Raw genomic sequence first — 19,606 nt, forward strand, 5'->3', positions numbered from 1 at the left:
ACACACCCAGCTTCCAAAAATTGATTTTTAAATTTAAAATCAGACTATAGAAAGAAGTTACGTAAAATACGGTTTTAAAACAGTAAACATTCCGGGGCGCCTGGGTGGCTCAGTCGGTTAAGTGTCCAACTTCAGCTCAGGTCATGATCTCATGGTTCATGAGTTCAAGCCCCGCACTGGGCTCTCTGCTGTCAGCATGGAGCCTGCTTGGATCTTCTGTCCTCCCCTCTCTCTACCCACCCTCCCCCGCCCCGCCTCCTCCCTCCTGCCATGCACACGTGTTCACTCTCTTAAAAATAGACATTAAAAAAAAAAAAGGAAAATAGTAAACATTCCTAAATCCTCACCAGGCTTTCTTTCAAATGCAGAACTTATTAAGATCAGGGGGGTGTTAACTTCCTCCATGGAAGAGGCCCCGTGACTTCCTGTTTCCGACATTCCATGATCACCACAAAGAACCAGCAAATTGGGTGAAAGATTCTCTCTTTCCTACAATACAAAGGAAAAATATTTCAGTTGCATTCAGACTGAGGAGAACGCATGCTCTTGTTAAGGAAAAACTTTAGATTTTAGCTGTACTTTATAAATAGTAGCTCTTTCTAAACATGTTAGACTTTTTTTTAACCTATGAGCTTACAAGATCAAAGGGTTAAAGTCAACGAGTACCATAAATAAAACAAACAGAATCACTTGGAGGTCACAGAGCCCAGGAAGGTTACATTTAGGGCCTCCGAAGGCAGAGGATTTGAGCTTGGTTTCTGTCTTTGCCATTGCCGAGCTGCGAGAGCCAAGGTGCCCTCCTTGTCAGGCCTGTCTCCTGTGTGTCAAACGGGGTTGCCCCTTAGCCCCAGCGTTCCAGCAAAGGACCTTTGCTGTTCTTGGATTTGCCCAGCAGGCTCTGCCTTACCGCTGCTGCCTCTTCACCTGGAACGCACCTTCACAGATGGCGTATCTGCCCCTCTCCCTTCAAGGCTCCGCTCACATCTCACACGTCCTGAAGGACAGCTGCTTTCATCTCACCGTTTAAAATCACAACTTCTCTCTCAGATGCTGTTCCCACCTCTTGCCCTATGCTCTCCTCTGGCACTAATCACTTTCCAGTATACTTATGTATTCATTTATTATGCCCCTTGTTTGTCCTTCCTGGCAAGAGCATAAGCTCCACAGATGCCCAGACAGGAACAATGATATAAAAGGCATTCTGGAACTAGTAGCTGCTTAAATGGCATTCACGTAGGTCCCAAGTCCACTTCAGGAACTTGGTTTCTCCTAGGAGACGCTGGCACAGTGACTCTAGCACTCCACGGCGCTCCACAGTGAGCCTCACCTCGGACAGCAGCGAGGTGTGAATCTTCATCAGGATGTTGTCCATCTCGCTGAGTTTGTGCCCGATCAGGGGGCTGCTGGGCCCGGAAATGTGGCCGATGTGGTCCAGCCCAAGGTAGTGGAGGATTAACACATCCCAATCCCCTCTTTTTAATACTTTATCCAAATGCCTTGTAACATTATCATCCACCTGTAAAGGGGGAAAAGTACGTACGAATAACTCCTCGTTTCCCTTGATCTTCACTCTCCAAGAGAAAGTGATACAGTCCTTTTAAAACCTAAGCATTTATTTTAGGTAACAGGACTAAGAGTCTGAAAAGAGCAAAAAACCCTAATAAACAAACAGAAAAAGCTGTCATTAAAAAAATAAACAAGGGGTGCCTGGGTGGCTCAGTCGGTTGAGCGTCCGACTTCGGCTCAGGTCATGATCTCACAGTTTGTGAGTTCGAGCCCCGCGTCAGGCTCTGTGCTGACAGCTCGGGGCCTGGAGCCTGCTTCGGATTCTGTGTCTCCCTCTCTCTCTGCCCCTAACCCACTCACATTCTGTCTCTGTCTCTCTCAAAAATAAATAAACATTAAAAAAATAAAAAAAATAAATATTAGCGTTAGATTAAGCTTTTACTAATACTGTTTCACATTTCTAAGTTACAGATAGAACACGTTATACAGATAATTTCAATGAGAAGTATTATTCTAAAAAAAACATTCTGCAGGATCCATGCTGGGAGTTAAGTAACACTAAGCAGATAACCAGGTCACACAGTGCCAGAGTTCAGGTGACCTCTGGGGTGAAGCTGAGTGTCCTATGAGAAGGCTGTTCTGGGAGGAAAGATACAGCTTTCGGCAACTAGTAGAGCAGCCACCGACAGAGCCGTGAGCCTGGTCAGCCCTGACCACTAAGCTGGCCCACCTCCCTCCCACTGAAAAGTCACTACAAAGGGAAGGGTCTCTAATTGATGAGACAGAAGACAAGAAAACTCAGTAACTGCTTCATCTACAGACGTCAACTTCAGGAAAGGATATCAACCTAAGCAAGACCGCAGATGCTCTACGAGGCCCAGCAAATTGAGCTGCTGTGGGTGTGCCTCTACTCTATGGGGACTCCCTCTGGAGTTGACCAGGGTCAACTGTCTTTAAATTTATTTATTTATTTATTTATTTATTTATTTATTTATTTATTTATTTATTTATTTATTTTAGAGAGAGAGAGAGAGAGAGAGCACACGAGTGGGCAGAAAGGGGCAGAGGGAGAAAGGGAGGGTGGGAGAATCTCAAGTAGGTTCCACACTCAGCACAGAGCCTGATGCGGGCTCAATCCCACCATCCTGGGACCATGACCTGAGCTGAAATAAAGAGTGAGATGCTCAACTGATTGAGACATCCAGGGTCTCAGCCAGGGTCAGCTTTCTAACTGTGGGACTAATCATGCCCTCTTTCTTGTTGGAGACTGCACTCCCAGCACAGGGAAATGCCCCTCAGGACCAGGCTCCGCCCAGTTCACCATCTGTCCTCCCACCTCCCCACAGGGGATGCCACCACACTAACAGGAGAACATCCTCAAAGATCCCAGAGAGGCGACGGAGTCCTCAGGCTCTGCCTTGTACAGATGCTGTGCCCGCCATTCTGTCCACTTGGGAAGTCCCCACTCACTTCTCAAAACTCAGCTTAAATGGCTCCTTGCTGGCCCTGATCCTCTGTACCCCCATCAACAGGCGCTTGGCTGTTCCAAGAGAATTTTGATCACAACTGCATCAGGGTTCATGTCCCTGGGCCGTAACTGATTATGTGAATGAATGGACAATTTTTACAACCTCTCCATACTACTCCCAATATACTAATAAAAGCCACATACAAAACAATGTTGCCTCTAAGAGGGTAAAAGTCACATACAAAATGATGTTGCCTCTAAGAGTATATCAGACTCCATCTATCATGACAAAATTTTCTTATTTGAAAACCTGACCTCTGTATAATCTGACACAAAAAATGAGGTTGTTCCATCATATTCCACAAAATGCTGTGGGAATAATTTCACCCATGTTTCATCTCCATAAAAGATCATTCTTTTCCCAGCTGCTTTTGCCTGTGTGATCACATTGTCTTCCAGCAGTGCAGGGGAATTGAGGTTCCTGACAACATCGATGAAGCCAGGGAGGCTCCCTGTCATCAGTGCCTGCAGGAGGAAACATTCGAGAACTTAGACCATGGAATCCAAAGCACAGCGAGGGAAGGGGTGCCAAAAATCATTTTATGGATGAAAGAGGAAAGCATAAAACTAGGGCATCCTCAACACCGGAGGGTCGGTCAGTGTTAAGACAAACGGGAAAGCTGCACATACGTTCTGGCAAAGCTAGCAAACTTGATCACAAAGACTTTGTTGTATTTCAGCCAATGGGAGGATGGAGGCGGCTGCGGGCAGCTGGATGACAGTGGTGGACAGGAAAGCCGTGAGTTACAGCAACTGAAGCAGATGGCAAAGTGTGTTATGCATCGAAAACACAAATCTGTGTACTCAACCACCTGTCAGGTCCTCACCTAAGCTTCAAATCTGCTCTGTGTGATGAGCAAACTCCATGTACTGATCTTACAACACAGCAATTCTAATGTCCACCTTGAGTGGATGAACAGCTTCTCACACACACCTGGGAGGAAAGCAGTCTCTAAGCAAAAACTCTCAGGAATTCCCATCGTTAACTGGCCCAGGTTGCTGGTGGGACACCCCTGCTCCACACACACACACACACACACACACACACACACACACACCCTACTGAAATTTCTGGGAAGAAAGGGTAGGCGAGACATATTGCCAATACCTTTCTGATGTAGAGTTATGTCAACAACCTCCCTCATTTTAGCATAGAGTCTAAGAGGCCATTGTAACAGGTCATGTGTCTCCTACGATCTGGAGTTATCCAACAACCCATGATACTGGCACCCAGGGACCTATGTACTGAAATAAACAGAAATCTGGACAGTGCCAACAGGCATACTAAGTTTTCCAGGACTTCTTTAACAGCCAAAAATGCAAATATGGATTAACCTGACTTCTGGAATGCTAGAGGAGCTTGGCATATCTCCTCCCATAAGAGCAATGATAAATGGGACCAAACTGCCAAAAGCAACCATTTCCAGACTTTGAAAGCTCATCAAGGATATAAAACAAATTGAGAAGTTCTTATCTAAGACAAACTACTGAATCTCAGGAAGAGCTGTGAGTCCCTGTGCTGTTTAACATAGCCTGCTCCCCTTCTCCTACCCCTGCGATATAGCAGTCATGGGGATCCGTCTGACCTGGAGCTGCTCAGAGAAGTCCCATGCCAGGGATATGTTGGAAGCAAGGAAGGCCAACCTTACAGCTGCCTGAGGGGTCAGGGCTGTTTCTGGTAAGAGAAAGGCCTAACATTTAAAAGTGACATCTGGGTCACAATGCTATGAAACTTGAAGTCAACCACAGGAAAAAGTTTGGAAAACCTCCAAATGCATAGAGGTTAAAGAACATCCTACTAAAGAACGAATGGGTCGGCCAGGCAATTAGAGAAGAAATTAAAAAATATACGGAAACAAATGAAAACGAACACATGACAATCCAAACCCTTTGGGATGCAGCAAAGGCAGTCCTACGAGGAAAATACATGGTAATCCAGGCCTATCTCAAGAAACAAGAAAAAATCCCCCAAACAAAATCTAATAGCACACCTAAAGGAAATAGAAGCAGAACAGCAAAGAAATCCCAAACCCAGCAGAAGAGAAATAATGAAGACCAGAGCAGAAATAAACAATATAGAATCTAAAAACAAAAACAAAAACAAAAAAACAGTAGAGTGGATCAATGAAACTAAGAGTTGTTTTTTTTGAAAAAGTAAACAAAATTGATAAACCTCTAGCCAGGCTTCTGAAAAAGAAAAAAGGACCCAAATAGATAAAATCACAAATGAAAATGGATTTATTACAACCAATCCCTCTGTAATATAAGCAATTATCAGGGCCTACTATGAAAAATTATATGCCAACAAACTGGACAACCTGGGAGAAATGGACAAATTCCTAGACACCCACACTCTTCCAAAACTCAAACGGGAAGAAATAGAAAATTTGAACAGATCCACAAGTAGTGAAGAAATTGAATCAGTTATCAAAAATCTCCCAACAAATAAGAGTCCAGGACCAGGTGGCTTCCCTGGGGAATTCAACCAGACATTTAAAGCAGAGATAATACCTATCCTTCTCAAGCTGTTCTAAAAAATAGAAAGGGAAGGAAAACTTCCGGACTCATTCTATGAAGCCAGCATTACTTTGATTCACAAACCAGACAGAGACCCAGCAAAAAAAGAGAACTACAGGCCAATATCCCTGATGAATATGGATGCAAAAATTCCCAACAAGATACTAGCAAATTGAATTCAACAGCATATAAAAAGAATTATTCACCATGATCAAGTGGGATTCATTCCTGGGCTGCAGGGCTGGTTCAACATTCACAAATCAATCAATGTGATACATCACATTGATAAAAGAAAAGATAAGAACCATATGATCCTGTCAATAGATGGAGAGAAAGCATTTGACAAAATACAGCATCTCTTCTTAGTAAAAACCCTAGAGAAAGTTGGGATAGAAGGAACATACTTAAACATCATAAAAGCCATTTATGAAAAGCCCACAGCTAATATCATCCTCAATGGGGAAAAACTGAGAGCTTTCTCCCTGAGATCAGGAACATGACAGGGATGTCCACTCTCATCACTGTTGTTTAACATAGTGTCGGCAGTTCTAGCATCAGCAACCAGACAACAAAATGAAATAAAAGGCATCAAAATTGACAAAGAAGTCCAACTTTCACTTTTCGCAGATGACATGGATACTCTACATGGAAAACCCGACAGACTCCACCAAAAGTCTGCTAGAACTGATACATGAATTCAGCAAAGTCGCAGGATACAAAATTAAGTACAGAAATCAGTTGCATTTTTGTACACCAATAATGAAGCAACAGAAAGACAAATAAAGAAACTGATCCCATTCACAATTGCACCAAGAATCATAAAATACCTAGGAATAAACCTAACCAAAGATGTAAAATCTGTATGCTGAAAACTATAGAAAGCTTATGAAGGAAACTGAAGAAGTCACAAAGAAATGGAAAAACATTCCATGCTCATGGATTGGAAGAATAAATACTGTTAAAATGTCAATACTACCCAAAGCAATCTACACATTCAATGTAATCCCAATCAAAATTGCACTGGCATTCTGCTCAAAGCTAGAACAAACAACCCTAAAATTTGTATGGAACCACAAAAGACCCCGAATAGCCAAAGTAATATTGAAGAAGAAAACCAAAGTGGGAAGCATCACAATCCCAGATTTTAGCGTCTCCTACAAAGCTGTAATCATCAAGACAGTATGGTCCTGGCACAAAAACAGACACATAGACCAATGGAATAGAATAGAGAACCCAGAATTGGACCCACAAATGTATGGCCAACTAACCTTTGACAAAGCAGGAAAGAGTATCCAATGGAAAAAAGACAGTCTCTTTAGCAAATGGTGCTGGAAGAACTGCACAGCAACATGCGGAAGAATGAAACTAGACCACTTTTTTACACCATACACAAAAATAAACCCCAAACGGATGAAAGACCTGAATGTGAGACAGGAAACCATCAAAACCCTAGAGGAGAAAACAGGCAACAACCTCTTTGACCTCAGCTGCAGTGATTTCTTACTCGACACATCTCCAAAAGCAAGGGGATTAAAAGCAAAAATGAACTATTGGGACCTCGAGATAAAAAGCTTCGGCACTGCAAAGGAAACAATCAACAAAAGGCAACTGAGGGAATGGGAAAAAATATTTGCAAATAACATATCAGGCTAGTATCCAAAATGTATAAAGGACTCACCCAACTCCCGAAAAATAATCCAGTGAAGAAATGGGCAGAAAACATGAATAGACACTTTTCCAAAGAAGACATCCAGGTGGCCAACAGACACATGAAACAATGCTCAACATCACTCATCAGGGAAATACAAATCAAAGCCACACTGAGATACCACCTCACACTGGTCAGAGTGGCTAAAATGAACAAATCAGGAGACTATAGATGCTGGCGAGGATGTGGAGAAATGAGACCCCTCTTGTACTCTCAGTGGGAATGCAAGCCAGTATAGCCGCTCTGGAAAACTGTGTGGAGGTTCTTCAAAAAATTAAAAATAGATCTACCCTATCACCCAGCAATAGCACCACTAGGAAGGGATACAGGAGTGCTGAGGCATAGGGGCACATGTACCCCAATGTTTATAGCAGTGCTTTCAACAATAGCCAAATTATGGAAAGAGCCTAAATGTCCATCAAGCAATGAATGGATAAAGACGATGTGGTTTATATATACAACGGAATACTACTTGGCAATGAGAAAGCATGAAATCCTGCCATTTGCAGCAACGTGGATGGAACTGGAGGGTACTGTGTTAAGTGAAAGAAGTCAGGCAGAGAAAGACAGATACCATGTTTTCACTCATATGTGGATCCCGAGAAACTTAACAGAAGACCAAGGGCCAGTGGAAGGGGGGTGGGGAGTTACAGAGAGGGAAGGAGGCAAACCATAAGAGACTCTTAAATACTGAGGACAAACTGAGGGTTGATGGGGAGTGGGGGAGAGGGGAAAGTGGGTGATGGGCATTGAGGAGGGCACCTGTTGGGATGAGCACTGGGTGTTGTATGGAAACCAATTTGACAAAAAATTATATATCATAGATATAATTATATATAAAAGACAGCTATAGCATATTTCTGTAAGCTCCCACATATTCCTGAAATCTGGATGCACACACGGGGCTGAGTGTGCACTCAGGAGAGATCAGACAGTGCCTAGTTACCGGTTCCTTCCAGCTGAGCAAAAGGCAGTGCTCACACAGAAAGTGAGAAGGCAGGCTTACTAGGTGCCTGAACAGTGAGAACAAACCATACACAGAGCCCTGGAAAGGGTGGAAGGCCCACTGCATAATGTATTTAAGCACAACCTCTGACCAATCATTGGCTAACCACTAACTATGCTCACCAAGGGGTAACCTTTCAGAAGACCAGCTTAAAAATAAAAAACAAGAATTTAAAACAAAAATGAGCATACCCGTTACTGTGCACTCCAGAGGAGACAGACTCTACAGGAAGAGTTTAGGCAAGTGATTACACTAACAAACCAACAAAATGACAGCAACAACCACCACTCCTGGGGTAGCGGATCAAAGTCCAGAGTGTGGTGGTGGTTGCATGGCTATACCACATTTGTTAAATCTCACCAAACTGTGCACATAAAAATGTATGCGTTGCACCGTATGAAAATTCTATCTCAATGAAATTATTTTTTAAAATGTGAGCCTCTCCCCCTCCCTGAAATCCTACTGCTTGTAGGTAACCAGTTACTCTTGGGGAGTATCATACCGTACCTTTCCCTGTATGTGTACAATCACAAAGGTACATATTTTTCTTTACCAAAATGGTAACAAACTATGTAAATAATTCCACAACTTGCTTTTGTTTTTCAAACGCTAACATATCATGAACTTCTTTCCCCAGAAAACACACAGCTGCTGCTGCTGCTTCTTTCTTAGCACCTACAAAGTAATCCAGTATTGGGACCAAGACCATTTTAGTGGACATTTATTTTTAAAAGCTTCCAATGGAAGTGCCATCTGAGATCTGAAGGCTGACATGTTGTCTAGGGGAGGGGAAGGGAGGTGAGGTGGGGCTTTCCAAGGGGGAGCACCGCAATCTGTGAAGGCCCCAAGGTTGAAGGAGGGCAGCACACTTGGGGTACGGAGAGCTATGGGGATCCTTGTGGATGAATGACACAGGAAGAGGGAAGGCAGCTCAGATGAGGGTGGACAGGTAAACAGGGACAGGACCATGTAGCCTCAAGGCCTGGGTTAGCACCAGCGCACCACGAGCTGCTTTGTTTGGACAGGCAGTGCAGGGGTTGGCTCAGTGTTGAGAGTACCTGTCCACCTCATTTCGTGTGAGGAAGAGGTCATCACCAATCTTTAAGTTTTTACAACGTGATAGACAAAAACTGGGTTTACAGATTGATTTAGTTTGCTTTGCCCTGATTACTAGTAAAGACATCTTTTCCTATGTTTACTCGCCATTTCAATGCCTTCCTTTGTGGGGTTCTTTATATCCTTTGCCACTGGATTGTTTTCCGTCAGATTCTCTTTACACATCACGGGCTTAACATCTTGCCTGTGATCTCAGCTGTAAATGATTTTTCCAAGTTTATCATTTGTCAGTTGACTTAGTTTATAGTGTCTTCCACCACATAAAGGTTTTCTGTTTCCACGTGGTCTAATCTGTCCATCTTTTTCCCAGGGGCTTTTATAAGGCACTTGCCTCCTTCTCATACTAGGCTGGGTTTCCACTGACATTTTCAAGGAGGGCAGGGACTATTTAGTACCCTTCACCCTCCTGCATGCCAGCAGGAGGCATGCAGGCAGCTGAGAGCCCTGGGAAGTCTAAGTGAGAGCCCAAGCCTGACATCACCTTGGAGGTCTTTCTGTGGTTGCTGTGGCCTTGGGAATAGTAGTTTCTTGCCTTCTGAGACTGAAGGAGGGCTCTGCAGAGACTACTGGAAGAGGATGTGGCCTGGTCACTCTATTGGGCAGCACTGCTGTGTAAACTCACTGTGACCAACAGAGGCTCTGGAGCCACACACACATAGGCTTAGGCTTGGTTTCTGATGTCACCTGTGTGGTTTTACCACTTCAAGCCTGTTTCCTCATCTGGAAAATGGAGAAGATGGCAGTACCTGCCTCCCGAAGCCTAACATGGGGCTGTTGTGACAGCACATGAGAAAATGCCTGTGCTCTGTGCTCACTGCAGTCAGTTGTTCAGTATCTGTTCCTTATTGTGACTATAAATTCCCTGAAGAAAGGAAAAGCAGTCACATATTAGTTAACACGACCAAATGCTATGAGGGGCATTAGTCTGGAGTCATTTAGGTCAGCATTTTGTGACAACTGCATCAACACTTTGAGATTACTGAAGTCCCTTCCCTAACTGAAGGCAGGGTAGGGGACACACTCCTTAGCCAACACTACCCAATCCTACCAAATTCTAGAGCTGTGTAACCCTAACTCCAGTATGGACTTCCTGTTCTAGCTCCTCCTTGATGAGGAACGAGGACCAAGAACCTGTAAAGGACTGAAGACAAAACAGACAAAATGGAACAAAACACCGGTTTCATGAAATGACACAAATGGGCTGGAGACGGGAGGCCCTAAGAACCACAGTGGCCCACATACAGGTCTGCACACCCATTTACACATTTTGTGACACACCTGCTCAGATTCCTAGTAATACTTTTCTTACCAGAACGAAGGAGGAACGGGTTCCTTCCATACTTCTGATAGAACAGATAAAGACAGTGCTCCTGATGGTAAGGAGCCTGAATGCTTTTCTTCCAGCTTTCACAAGACTGGGCTCAACAGGAGGAGTACTCTTAAGAGACCATTCCTGAGCTTCTTGACTAAAGGTGCTCCCCACCTCCCACTCCTCATCACTCCATCATGTTCTCCTCCCTGATTTCTTCCATAGCACTTATCACTTTCTGAAACTTTGATTATTTATTCGTATACTTACATATTTTCTGTCCCCTCAATCAGAAATTAAGCTCCATGAGGATAGGGCACTTGCTGTCTTGTCCCTCTTATCTAAAACTGTGTGGTACACAGAAGATGCTCAATAAGTATTGCTTAATGACGGACACACTACATCCAAAAGTGGCAGAGAGTGGGAAACTCAAGAAAAAGAGCCAATGAAAGATGTGGTTTTAATCCTTACAATCCCAGGCTGTTTTATCCATCCAGTAAACAGTTACTGAGTACCTACTAAATGCTGCCCCAAGCTTTGAATCAAGAAGTGGCTCCGTCTCATCAAATACTGACGTGTCACATGATCAGCCATAGATGTAAGGCTTAGCCAGGACTTTTATACCATGCTAGCAACATAGTCACAAACTTTGAAGCTCCTCTGTCCCTTTCTGCTGCCTCCTCTTTACTCATCCTCAGCTTAACTTGAATGTAATTTCTTCAGATAGGCTTTTCTGACCCTCAATCTAAATTGGGGCTCCTCCTAACCCACCCAGCAATGAGCATCACATCCTATTCTTTCTCATCATGCATTAATCACACTTTAAAAGTGAACTTAATTTGTCTACTCATTTGTGTAATGGCTAGGTCTCTCCTAAGTGACTAAAAGCTCCATGAAGGTAGATACTATTTTCCCCCAAATGCATACCCATTACAATACTGACACATGGTAGTTGCTTAATAAACAGTTCTTGAGCCAATCAATAAAGCTGTACTTTTTTTTTTTTTCAACTCATAGTTCTTGGGTAAAGTACCATGTGCTTTAAAGCCACACTCACTAGGCTGAATACCTGAAACAGGTATTCACTAGAAACACTAGAAACGGCCAGATCATGCAAGTTTGATCACTGTGCATACCCCAATTGTTGACGAGTCATCGAACTTATCTGAGTTTGCTTTCTCATCTATAAAGTCAAAAGAATGAACTGGATTAACCCTAAAGGCTCCTTTCTGGAATGTAGGTGACCCACTGACAATTAGAGACCAGGTTAGCAAGGAGGACACTAGCTCTTGGATCAGGCTGACCTGAATGATCTGGATCTAAATACTTTACGCTTTCCATGAAGTGTGAACTTTGGCTACTTGACAGGGGACATAAATCACAGGTCTCAGTTCTAGCCTACCTTGTGAGGCTTCTTCAGCATTTTATTGTCCCAGTCAGGTTGACAACACCAAACTAACTTCTACTTAGTAAAAATTGGGACTCCAAGTAAAAGAGTACAGCCCCTTCAAACCTCCCAAAGATCAACCCATATACAACAAAGGAAGTCAAACCATTTACCTTGATTCGAGGCATAGTAACTGTAGGTGGCTTTGCTTCAGCCACAAAACTGTGAGATGCTCCTTTTTCCACGAGATAAGTCGTGTAGGGCATAAATTTCACACCCTTTGACCCAAACACAAAATCATCTCTCAAGGCATCTATCAGCATAATAACAACTTTACTGAAGAGGGGTGGTGGGAGCTTGGTCCAGTTGGAACTGGCTCCTAAAAAGGTTTGAAAGAAAAAAGGAAATTGAACTTTAAACCGTACTTAGCATCCAAGCAGCTTGTAATCTACTTTTGCACCATATATATTGTTATATCTACCTACCTCAATCCAAAGAAAAGGACCAGTTACTGGTAGACAATGCGGGGGTGACAAATACACTGAGAGCCCCAGTATGAAGCAGTAAATTGCCCTCTGCATGGTGAATACTGGAAAAGGGGAGTCCCTTCGTGAAGGTCCTGAAAATTGGACCTTTAGGGAGACTGATTCAAAACAGTGCTGCAGGTAGGAGACAGGGAAGCATTTACAAATTGTGTTTACATGGTCAGTGGCTGGTATTGTGTGGCCCTGGTCCAAGCGGGAGAGCCTTTTGTACTGCTGGGTAGGTGAGGGCTACTGGGGAGAATAAAACAAACAAACAAAAACCAACCTCTTAGAAGAATGTCATAGAAGAAAACGCGAGGGGTCAGCAAGTATCTTACCTGTTATGTCTTATTAACCAAAAAAGGCGCCTAGAAAAGGGAGTGACCCAAAGGCCTGTCCAGGGAAGGGGGCGGGGGGTGTTAGCTGCAGGAGCAGACCCGGGGGGAGGCAAGAACCAGGGTGTGGATGGCTTTCTTTGCGGCGACCAGGGAGGAGATTCGAGGCGGGCTAGTAGCGGTGGTTGCCACAAAACGATACAGAAAGAGGCTGGGGCGGTAAAAGGGGGGCTCCTGGGTGTGGAGACCAGAATGAAAGAGACGAGCACCGGTAGCCCGAGAAGTCCAAGAGGCGAGGCTCATAAGGAGGGTTCTCTGGAGAAAGTGGGGCCAGGGGAGCGGAGACGGCCGGGGAGGGGTCCGTACCAGTGGAGGGTTCGGGCGCTGGGGGCTCTGCTTGGTGCTCCGTCCTAGAAGAGGAACGAACCGGAGCCGGGAAGAATCCCCGAAGGAAGAGCGCGACCCCGAGCACCTCGATCACTACGCAGCAGGCGGCAAAGGTCCCGGAGCCCAGCCGCATCGTGCCCACCCGCAGGGCCAGGACCCGTGCTCCCCCACCCCTCACAATTGCGAGCTCCCTCCCGAGTCTCCCTCGGCACCGGCTGCTTCCGGGAGCAGCCCCTGAACAAGCTTGAACTGGCACGCGTAACAGGCGGCGACTCGTGGCGTCATCACGTCCGCCGGCGCGCCAGAAATATGCAAAACAGACGGACGCTTCCGGGTGCCAGTAATCCCAGAGTCCTCTTGCGAGTACTTCCGGCGCGCGCGCTCGCGCCTTCCCTCCCGCCCGCGAGGCCCCGCCCCCGCTTTCCAGAACGAGGTGTCGGGTGTGTCTCCCGCGGGTAGGAAAACCTAACGTGTGCCATTCCTCCTGCCGGGAGCTTTCGCATGTGTCACCTCAGCCTCCTGAGTCTAGTGCCTTCGCTGTCAGAACCCTCACCTTTCTTGCGCAGGTCTGAGCAGCGGGCGCCTTCTCTGAGCTGGGCTTCAAGTTGGGCCGCCGTTACATCGCTAAGTGACCTAGAGAAGGTCAAGCTGACTTCCTGGACTAGGGTGTCCCTGTGCGAATTACACTCCAAGACATTGTTGAGGCGCCGTTCCAGACCCCTTACTGGACGGTGCCTCTGTCCTCGACTTCTGTGTGTGCTGGGGACCGGTAGCTCATAGCCGCCCCCTCCTCTGGGGAATCGCCCTAGGCTACTGGGAGCCGCTGAGCTCCCCATAGGGTACCGCTCCGCACACACCCGGAGCCCGTGCCTGACAGGTTGCAGTGCCAAGGTCCAGCCACTTTGCCTCAGAGGAGGTTAACTCTGGTGCAGTCTGTGCTTGCAGCTCCTGGGGTTGCATCCCTGTTGCCTTCCTCCGCTCTCCTCACACCCTAACACTTCCGAGAACTTTCCCGGATAAGTTGCATGTACCCAAACCCCATTCCCATGCCCCAGGCAGACTTCAGGTTGTGTCTCCAGGCATTACATGCGATGTCTCTAAAACAAGTCTGTCACCTCAAGCTCGGATGACTGTAGGTTTCTACCACCTTCTCACCAGTGCTCATTCACCATGAGTGTTAATAATAACTGCTAAACAACAGCTGGGGTTTATCTGGTTTATCACCTGCCATGCACTAGGTCGAGCCGTTGAAGTTATTTCATTTGATCATCCCAAGAACCCTTTAAAGTAGTTGGTCATTGTTCCTTATTGCAGACAAAGAAATGTTGAAGTAGCATGTCGAAAGTGACAAAGCTAAACAGCCACAGAGTCAAGAATTAGAGCTATCAATCTGACTCAGCCTGTGCTTTGAATCTCTACACTTTGTTGGCTTTTAAGAAAAACCAAAGAAAACAACAACAAAAAACACCTCCTCCCTTACAAGGGTCCTTGTTATGGGTTGAATTGTGTCCTTCCAAAAAATTTATATGTTGACGTCCTAACCCTTAGTACTTCAGAATGTGATTGTAGTTGAAGATAAGGCTTTTAAAGACATCAATCAAAATAAAGTGTTAACTTTAAAACTGCAAAATAGTTATTTTACCAGCCAAAATAGGTTTATTTAGAAATAGCAGAGAATTGCAATGGAAGACCAGCAAGGTAGACCAAAACACTAGAAGAGGCTCTTTTGTAGAGGAAAGGCAGGCGTTGTGAGGGGCTGTTGTAAACAGAAAGTCCATTGGAGTAAACTGGGAGCGGGAAGTGTAGTCGTTTCTCACTGGCTGAGGTGTTGCCAGGTCAGGTTGAAACATTCCTACTGCTCCTTGGGAAAGTAATAGCTAAAGGAGTATTGTAAGGCATGAGAGCTCCTCCTGCTGGCCTCCAACTCCATTCTAAATAAGGTTTCCTTTTTTTTTTTTAATATCAATTTTTTATTTACATTCTAGTTAGTTAACATAGTGTAACATTGGTTTAAGGAGTAGAATTTAGTGATTAGTCACTTACATATAACACCCAGTGTTGATCCCAACAAGTGACCTTCTTAATAACCATCACCCTTAGGGGCGCCTGGGTGGCTCAGTCGGTTGAGCGTCCGACTTCGGCTCAGGTCATGATCTCGCGGTCCGTGAGTTCGAGCCCCGCGTTGGGCTCTGTGCTGACAGCTCGGAGCCTGGAGCCTGTTTCAGATTCTGTGTCTCCTTCTCTCTCTGACCCTCCCCCATTCATGCTCTGTCTCTCTCTGTCCCAAAAATAAATAAACTTAAAAAAAATTAAAATAAATAACCATCACCCATTTAGCCCATCCTTTGCCCACCTCCTCTTCCCTCTCCTCCCCTTCATCAACCCTCAGTTTGTTGTCTATAGTTAAATGAGGTTTATTTTTTATTGATTTTCACACTTCCCCCTTTTGATCAAGATCTTTCTTTGAAAGCATTGCTGATCGGGAGTCAGGGTTTTCCATATTTAGTGGTTGTGTCCCTCAGTTCCAGGAAGGACTTTTTCTGGTTGTCATATTGTACACATCAGAGGGAAAGTGCATAGTAGTTGGAAAACACTTAAGGCCATATTTGAGTAATAAGGAAGGTCAGGAGGGAGAATGCTCAGGCACTTCCCATCTATAGTGCATATTTATCAAGATCATAAGCACTGGAAATCATCTTGAAGCGTAGAGCCAGCCATCACCTTATTTGGTACATTGTTTTTGAGAAGTTTGACAGGGTACAAAATAGAAAACTAAAAATCATTATACAAACAGAACAAGTAACATAATTCCAAATTGTATGGCAGTTCTAGACTAGGACTCTACTCTGAAAGTAGCAAACTGAAATATTTATCGGCACTTATTCTGACTTAGGGGAGAAAGGTTCTCCCTACAAAGGCAAACCCAGAGTCATGCATGCCTCCTGGACATCTCTGCTTAAAGAAGCCATGAAAGCAGAATAGTGAAGCCCGCAAGAACACACTGAAAGAATTATCCAAGTGCATTTGGGAAGATACAGTGCCAGTATAAACATGAAGTAGCTGATGAACTTTTTGCAAAAGAGCAAAACTTAAAAGTCTCATTAACAGTATTGCTATCTCAAAAGAACTGGTTAGGCCTGTTTCCGATTCTGTGTCTCCCTCTCTCTCTGCCCCTCCCCCGTTCATGCTCTGTCTCTCTCTGTCCCAAAAATAAATAAACGTTGAAAAAAAAAAAGAACTGGTTAGGGCTTGGGGTTAGGGTTAGGATTAGGGTTAGGGTCATGGGTTGGGGTCAATGTCAGGCTTGAGGTCAGGTTCAGGATCTAGGTTGGGGTCAGGGTCTGGGTCTGGGTCAGGTTCATGTTCTGCGTCAGGGCCAGGGTCAGGGTCAGGGTTTGGTTTTTGTATAAGTGACCCTCTTCCTCATCTTCTATCTCTCCTCTATCTCTGTGAACCTCTAGGATGGACAGAACTCACCTGTGGTGACATTTGCCTTAGAGTTTGAGCTAGAGCAATTCTTTTCTGCCCGTCAGTGTTAGGCTCTAAAAGAAGAGTGAAATATCTATCTGGCCACTGTATCAAATCCAACTCAACCCCAGTCAAGAGTTGTGGATGGCCTCAGAGCTTGTGTAGGTCCCTTCCACCCACCCTCCTGGGAAGGGTGCTGCTGGCCCCACTCTGCCTGGGCAGCCCCAGGTTCCAGCACAGCTCTGACTGGCAAGGGCCCTCGGTGGACATGTATGGATACACATGTCTGGTTGCAGTGGCCTATCAGCCCCCATGTGCAGCCTTCTTGGGGGTTGGTGGGGATCTCCTGGCACCAGCTGGATCCTTCATCCTATCCCACCGATCAGCAGTAGACAATCAGGTCACAGATAGACAGCCCTTGGCCTCCAATCATCCAGGCAGGCATTCTGTGGTTCTCCGGCTCAGGCCAGTCTGGGTCTCCACAACCTGCATGGCCAATTACTGAGCCGACTGTGCTCCTGGCAATTTTACAGGTCCATGGACAGTGTAGTCAGCCCTTTGAGATATTTCCATTCCCAACATCTGTGTGGTTGAGACAAGTGCCTCCTAGCCTGCCAAGAGAGGTAATGATCCTCCAAACATAGAATGTGGCCCTGGCCACAAGGACCAGCAGACTGGTCCTGCAGTCCTTTGGCCTCCTGGTTGTAATGTAAACCTTTGACATGCATACTCACTAAGAATCAAGGATATAGGAGCGACTGTGTCTCCCAGCAGGCAGTTTCTCACTGAGACTGCATGGTCTCAGAGAGCTGCATGCAAGGCCCAGGGTCTGTGGCCTTGAAAAGCCTGCCAAGTGTGGATTCTGTGCTGTGGAATAACCCTTGAGCTTCTCACTGCTTCACTGAGCAATAATTTACTTACCGTCCTTGCATTTGGTCTCTGCTCTTTGTTTTGTTTTTAATAATTTATTTATTTTTAAATTTACATCCAAGTTAGTTAGCATATAGTGCAACAATAATTCCAGGAGTAGATTTCCTAGTACCCCTTACCCATTTAGCCCATCCCCCTCCCACAACCCCTCCAGCAACCCTTTTTGTTCTCCATATTTAAGATTCTCTTATGTTTTGTCCCCCTCCATGTTTTTATGTTATTTTTGCCTCCCTTCCCTTATGTTTATCTGTTTTTATCCTAAAGTCCTCATATGAGTGAAGTCATATGATATTTGTCTTTCTCTGACTAATTTCGTTTAGCATAGTACCCTCCAGTTCCATCCAGGTAGTTGCAAATAGCAGGATTTCATTCTTTTTGATTGTTGAGTAATACTCCATTGTGTGTGTGTGTGTGTGTGTGTGTGTGTGTGTGTGTATACCACATCTTCTTTATCCATTCATCCATCGATGGACATTTGGGCTCTTTCCATACTTTGGCTATTGTCCATAGTGCTGCTATAAACATTGGGGTGCATGTGCCCCTTTAAAACAGCATACCTGTATCCATTGGATAAATACCTAGTAGTGCAATTCCTGGGTCACAGGATAGTCCTATTTTAAAATTTTTGAGGAACCTCCATACTGTTTTTCAGAGTGGCTGCACCAGTTTGCATTCCCACCAGCAGTGCAAAAGAGATCCTCTCTCTCCACATCCTTGCCAACATCTGTTGTTGCCTGAGTTGTTAATGTTAGCCATTCTGACAGGTGTGAGGTAATATCTCATTGTGGCTTTGATTTGTATTTCCCTGATGATGAGTGATGTTGAGCATTTTTTCATGTGTCAGTTGGCCATCTGGATATCTTCTTTGGAGAATTGTCTATTCATGTCTTTTGCCCATTTCTTCACTGGACTATTTTTGCTTTTGGGTGTTAAGTTTCCTAAGTTCTTTATAGATTTTGGATACTAACCCTTTATCTGGGATGTTGTTTGCAAATATCTTCTCCATTCCATTGGTTGCCTTTTAGTTTTGCTGATTGTTTCCCTCACTGTACAGAAGCTTTTTATTTTGATGAGGTCCCAATAGTTCATTTTTGCTTTTGTTTCCCTTGCCTCCAGAGACGTGTTGAGTAAGAAGTAAGAAGTTGCTGCAGCCAAGGTCAAGGAGGTTGTTGCCTGCTTTCTCCTCGAGGATTTTGAAGGCTTCCTGTTTTAGGTTTAGTTCTTTTGTCCATTTTGAGTTTATTTTTATTTATGATGTAAGAAAGTGGTCCAGGTTCATTCTTCTGCATGTCGCTGTCCAGTTTTCCCAGCACCACTTGCTGAAGAGACTGTCTTGATTCCATTGGATATTCTTTCCTGCTTTGTCAAAGATTAGTTGGCCATCCATTTGTGGGCCCATTTCTGGGTTCTCTATTCTATTCCATTGATCTGAGTGTCTGTTCTTGTGCCAGTACCATACTGTCTTGATGACTACAGCTTTGTAGCACAGGCTACAAGTCCAGGATTGTGATGCCTCCAGCTTTGGTTTTCTTTTTCAACATTACTTTGGCCATTTGGGGTCTTTTGTGATTCCATACACATTTTAGGATTGTTTTTATAGCTCTGTGAAGAATGCTGGTGCTATTTTGATTGGGATTGCATTGAATGTGTAGATAGATTGCTTTGGGAAGTATTGACATTTTAACAGTATTTGTTCTTCCTATCCAGGAGCATGGAATATTTTTCCATTTTTTTTTTGTGTCTTCTTCAATTTCTTTCAGAAGCTTTGTATAGTTTTCAGTGTATAGATTTTTCACTGCTTTGGTTAGATTTATTACTAGGTATTTAATGGTTTTTGGCGCAATTGTAAACGGGATCGATTCCTTGATTTCTCTTTCTGTTGCTT

The 19,606-nt window shown here is 44.6% G+C and overlaps 1 protein-coding gene across 7 annotated transcripts in view; it reads right to left on the reverse strand.

Moving 5' to 3' along the window:
- The window catches only part of PIGG (phosphatidylinositol glycan anchor biosynthesis class G), a 43,641-nt gene extending 30,119 nt beyond the window's left edge, over positions 1–13,522 (reverse strand). For 3 of the 7 annotated variants that reach the window (XM_047094181.1, XM_047094178.1, XM_047094183.1), the window contains exons 1-5: positions 13,303–13,522; positions 12,251–12,456; positions 3,290–3,499; positions 1,328–1,516; positions 348–489 (exon numbers count right to left, since the gene is read on the reverse strand). In XM_047094181.1, coding sequence (XP_046950137.1) covers positions 348–489; positions 1,328–1,516; positions 3,290–3,499; positions 12,251–12,456; positions 13,303–13,456 — 901 coding nt within the window. In that variant the 5' untranslated portion in view covers positions 13,457–13,522. The other 4 variants (XM_047094179.1, XM_047094180.1, XM_047094182.1 and 1 more) reach the window with 4 other exon arrangements.
- Positions 13,523–19,606: the final 6,084 nt, after the last annotated feature.

Source organism: Lynx rufus, unplaced genomic scaffold (genome assembly GCF_022079265.1).
Source record: "Lynx rufus isolate CCGP_SWC_20201006 ecotype Redwood Valley unplaced genomic scaffold, mLynRuf1.p SCAF_38, whole genome shotgun sequence".
Lineage (NCBI taxonomy): Eukaryota > Metazoa > Chordata > Mammalia > Carnivora > Felidae > Lynx > Lynx rufus.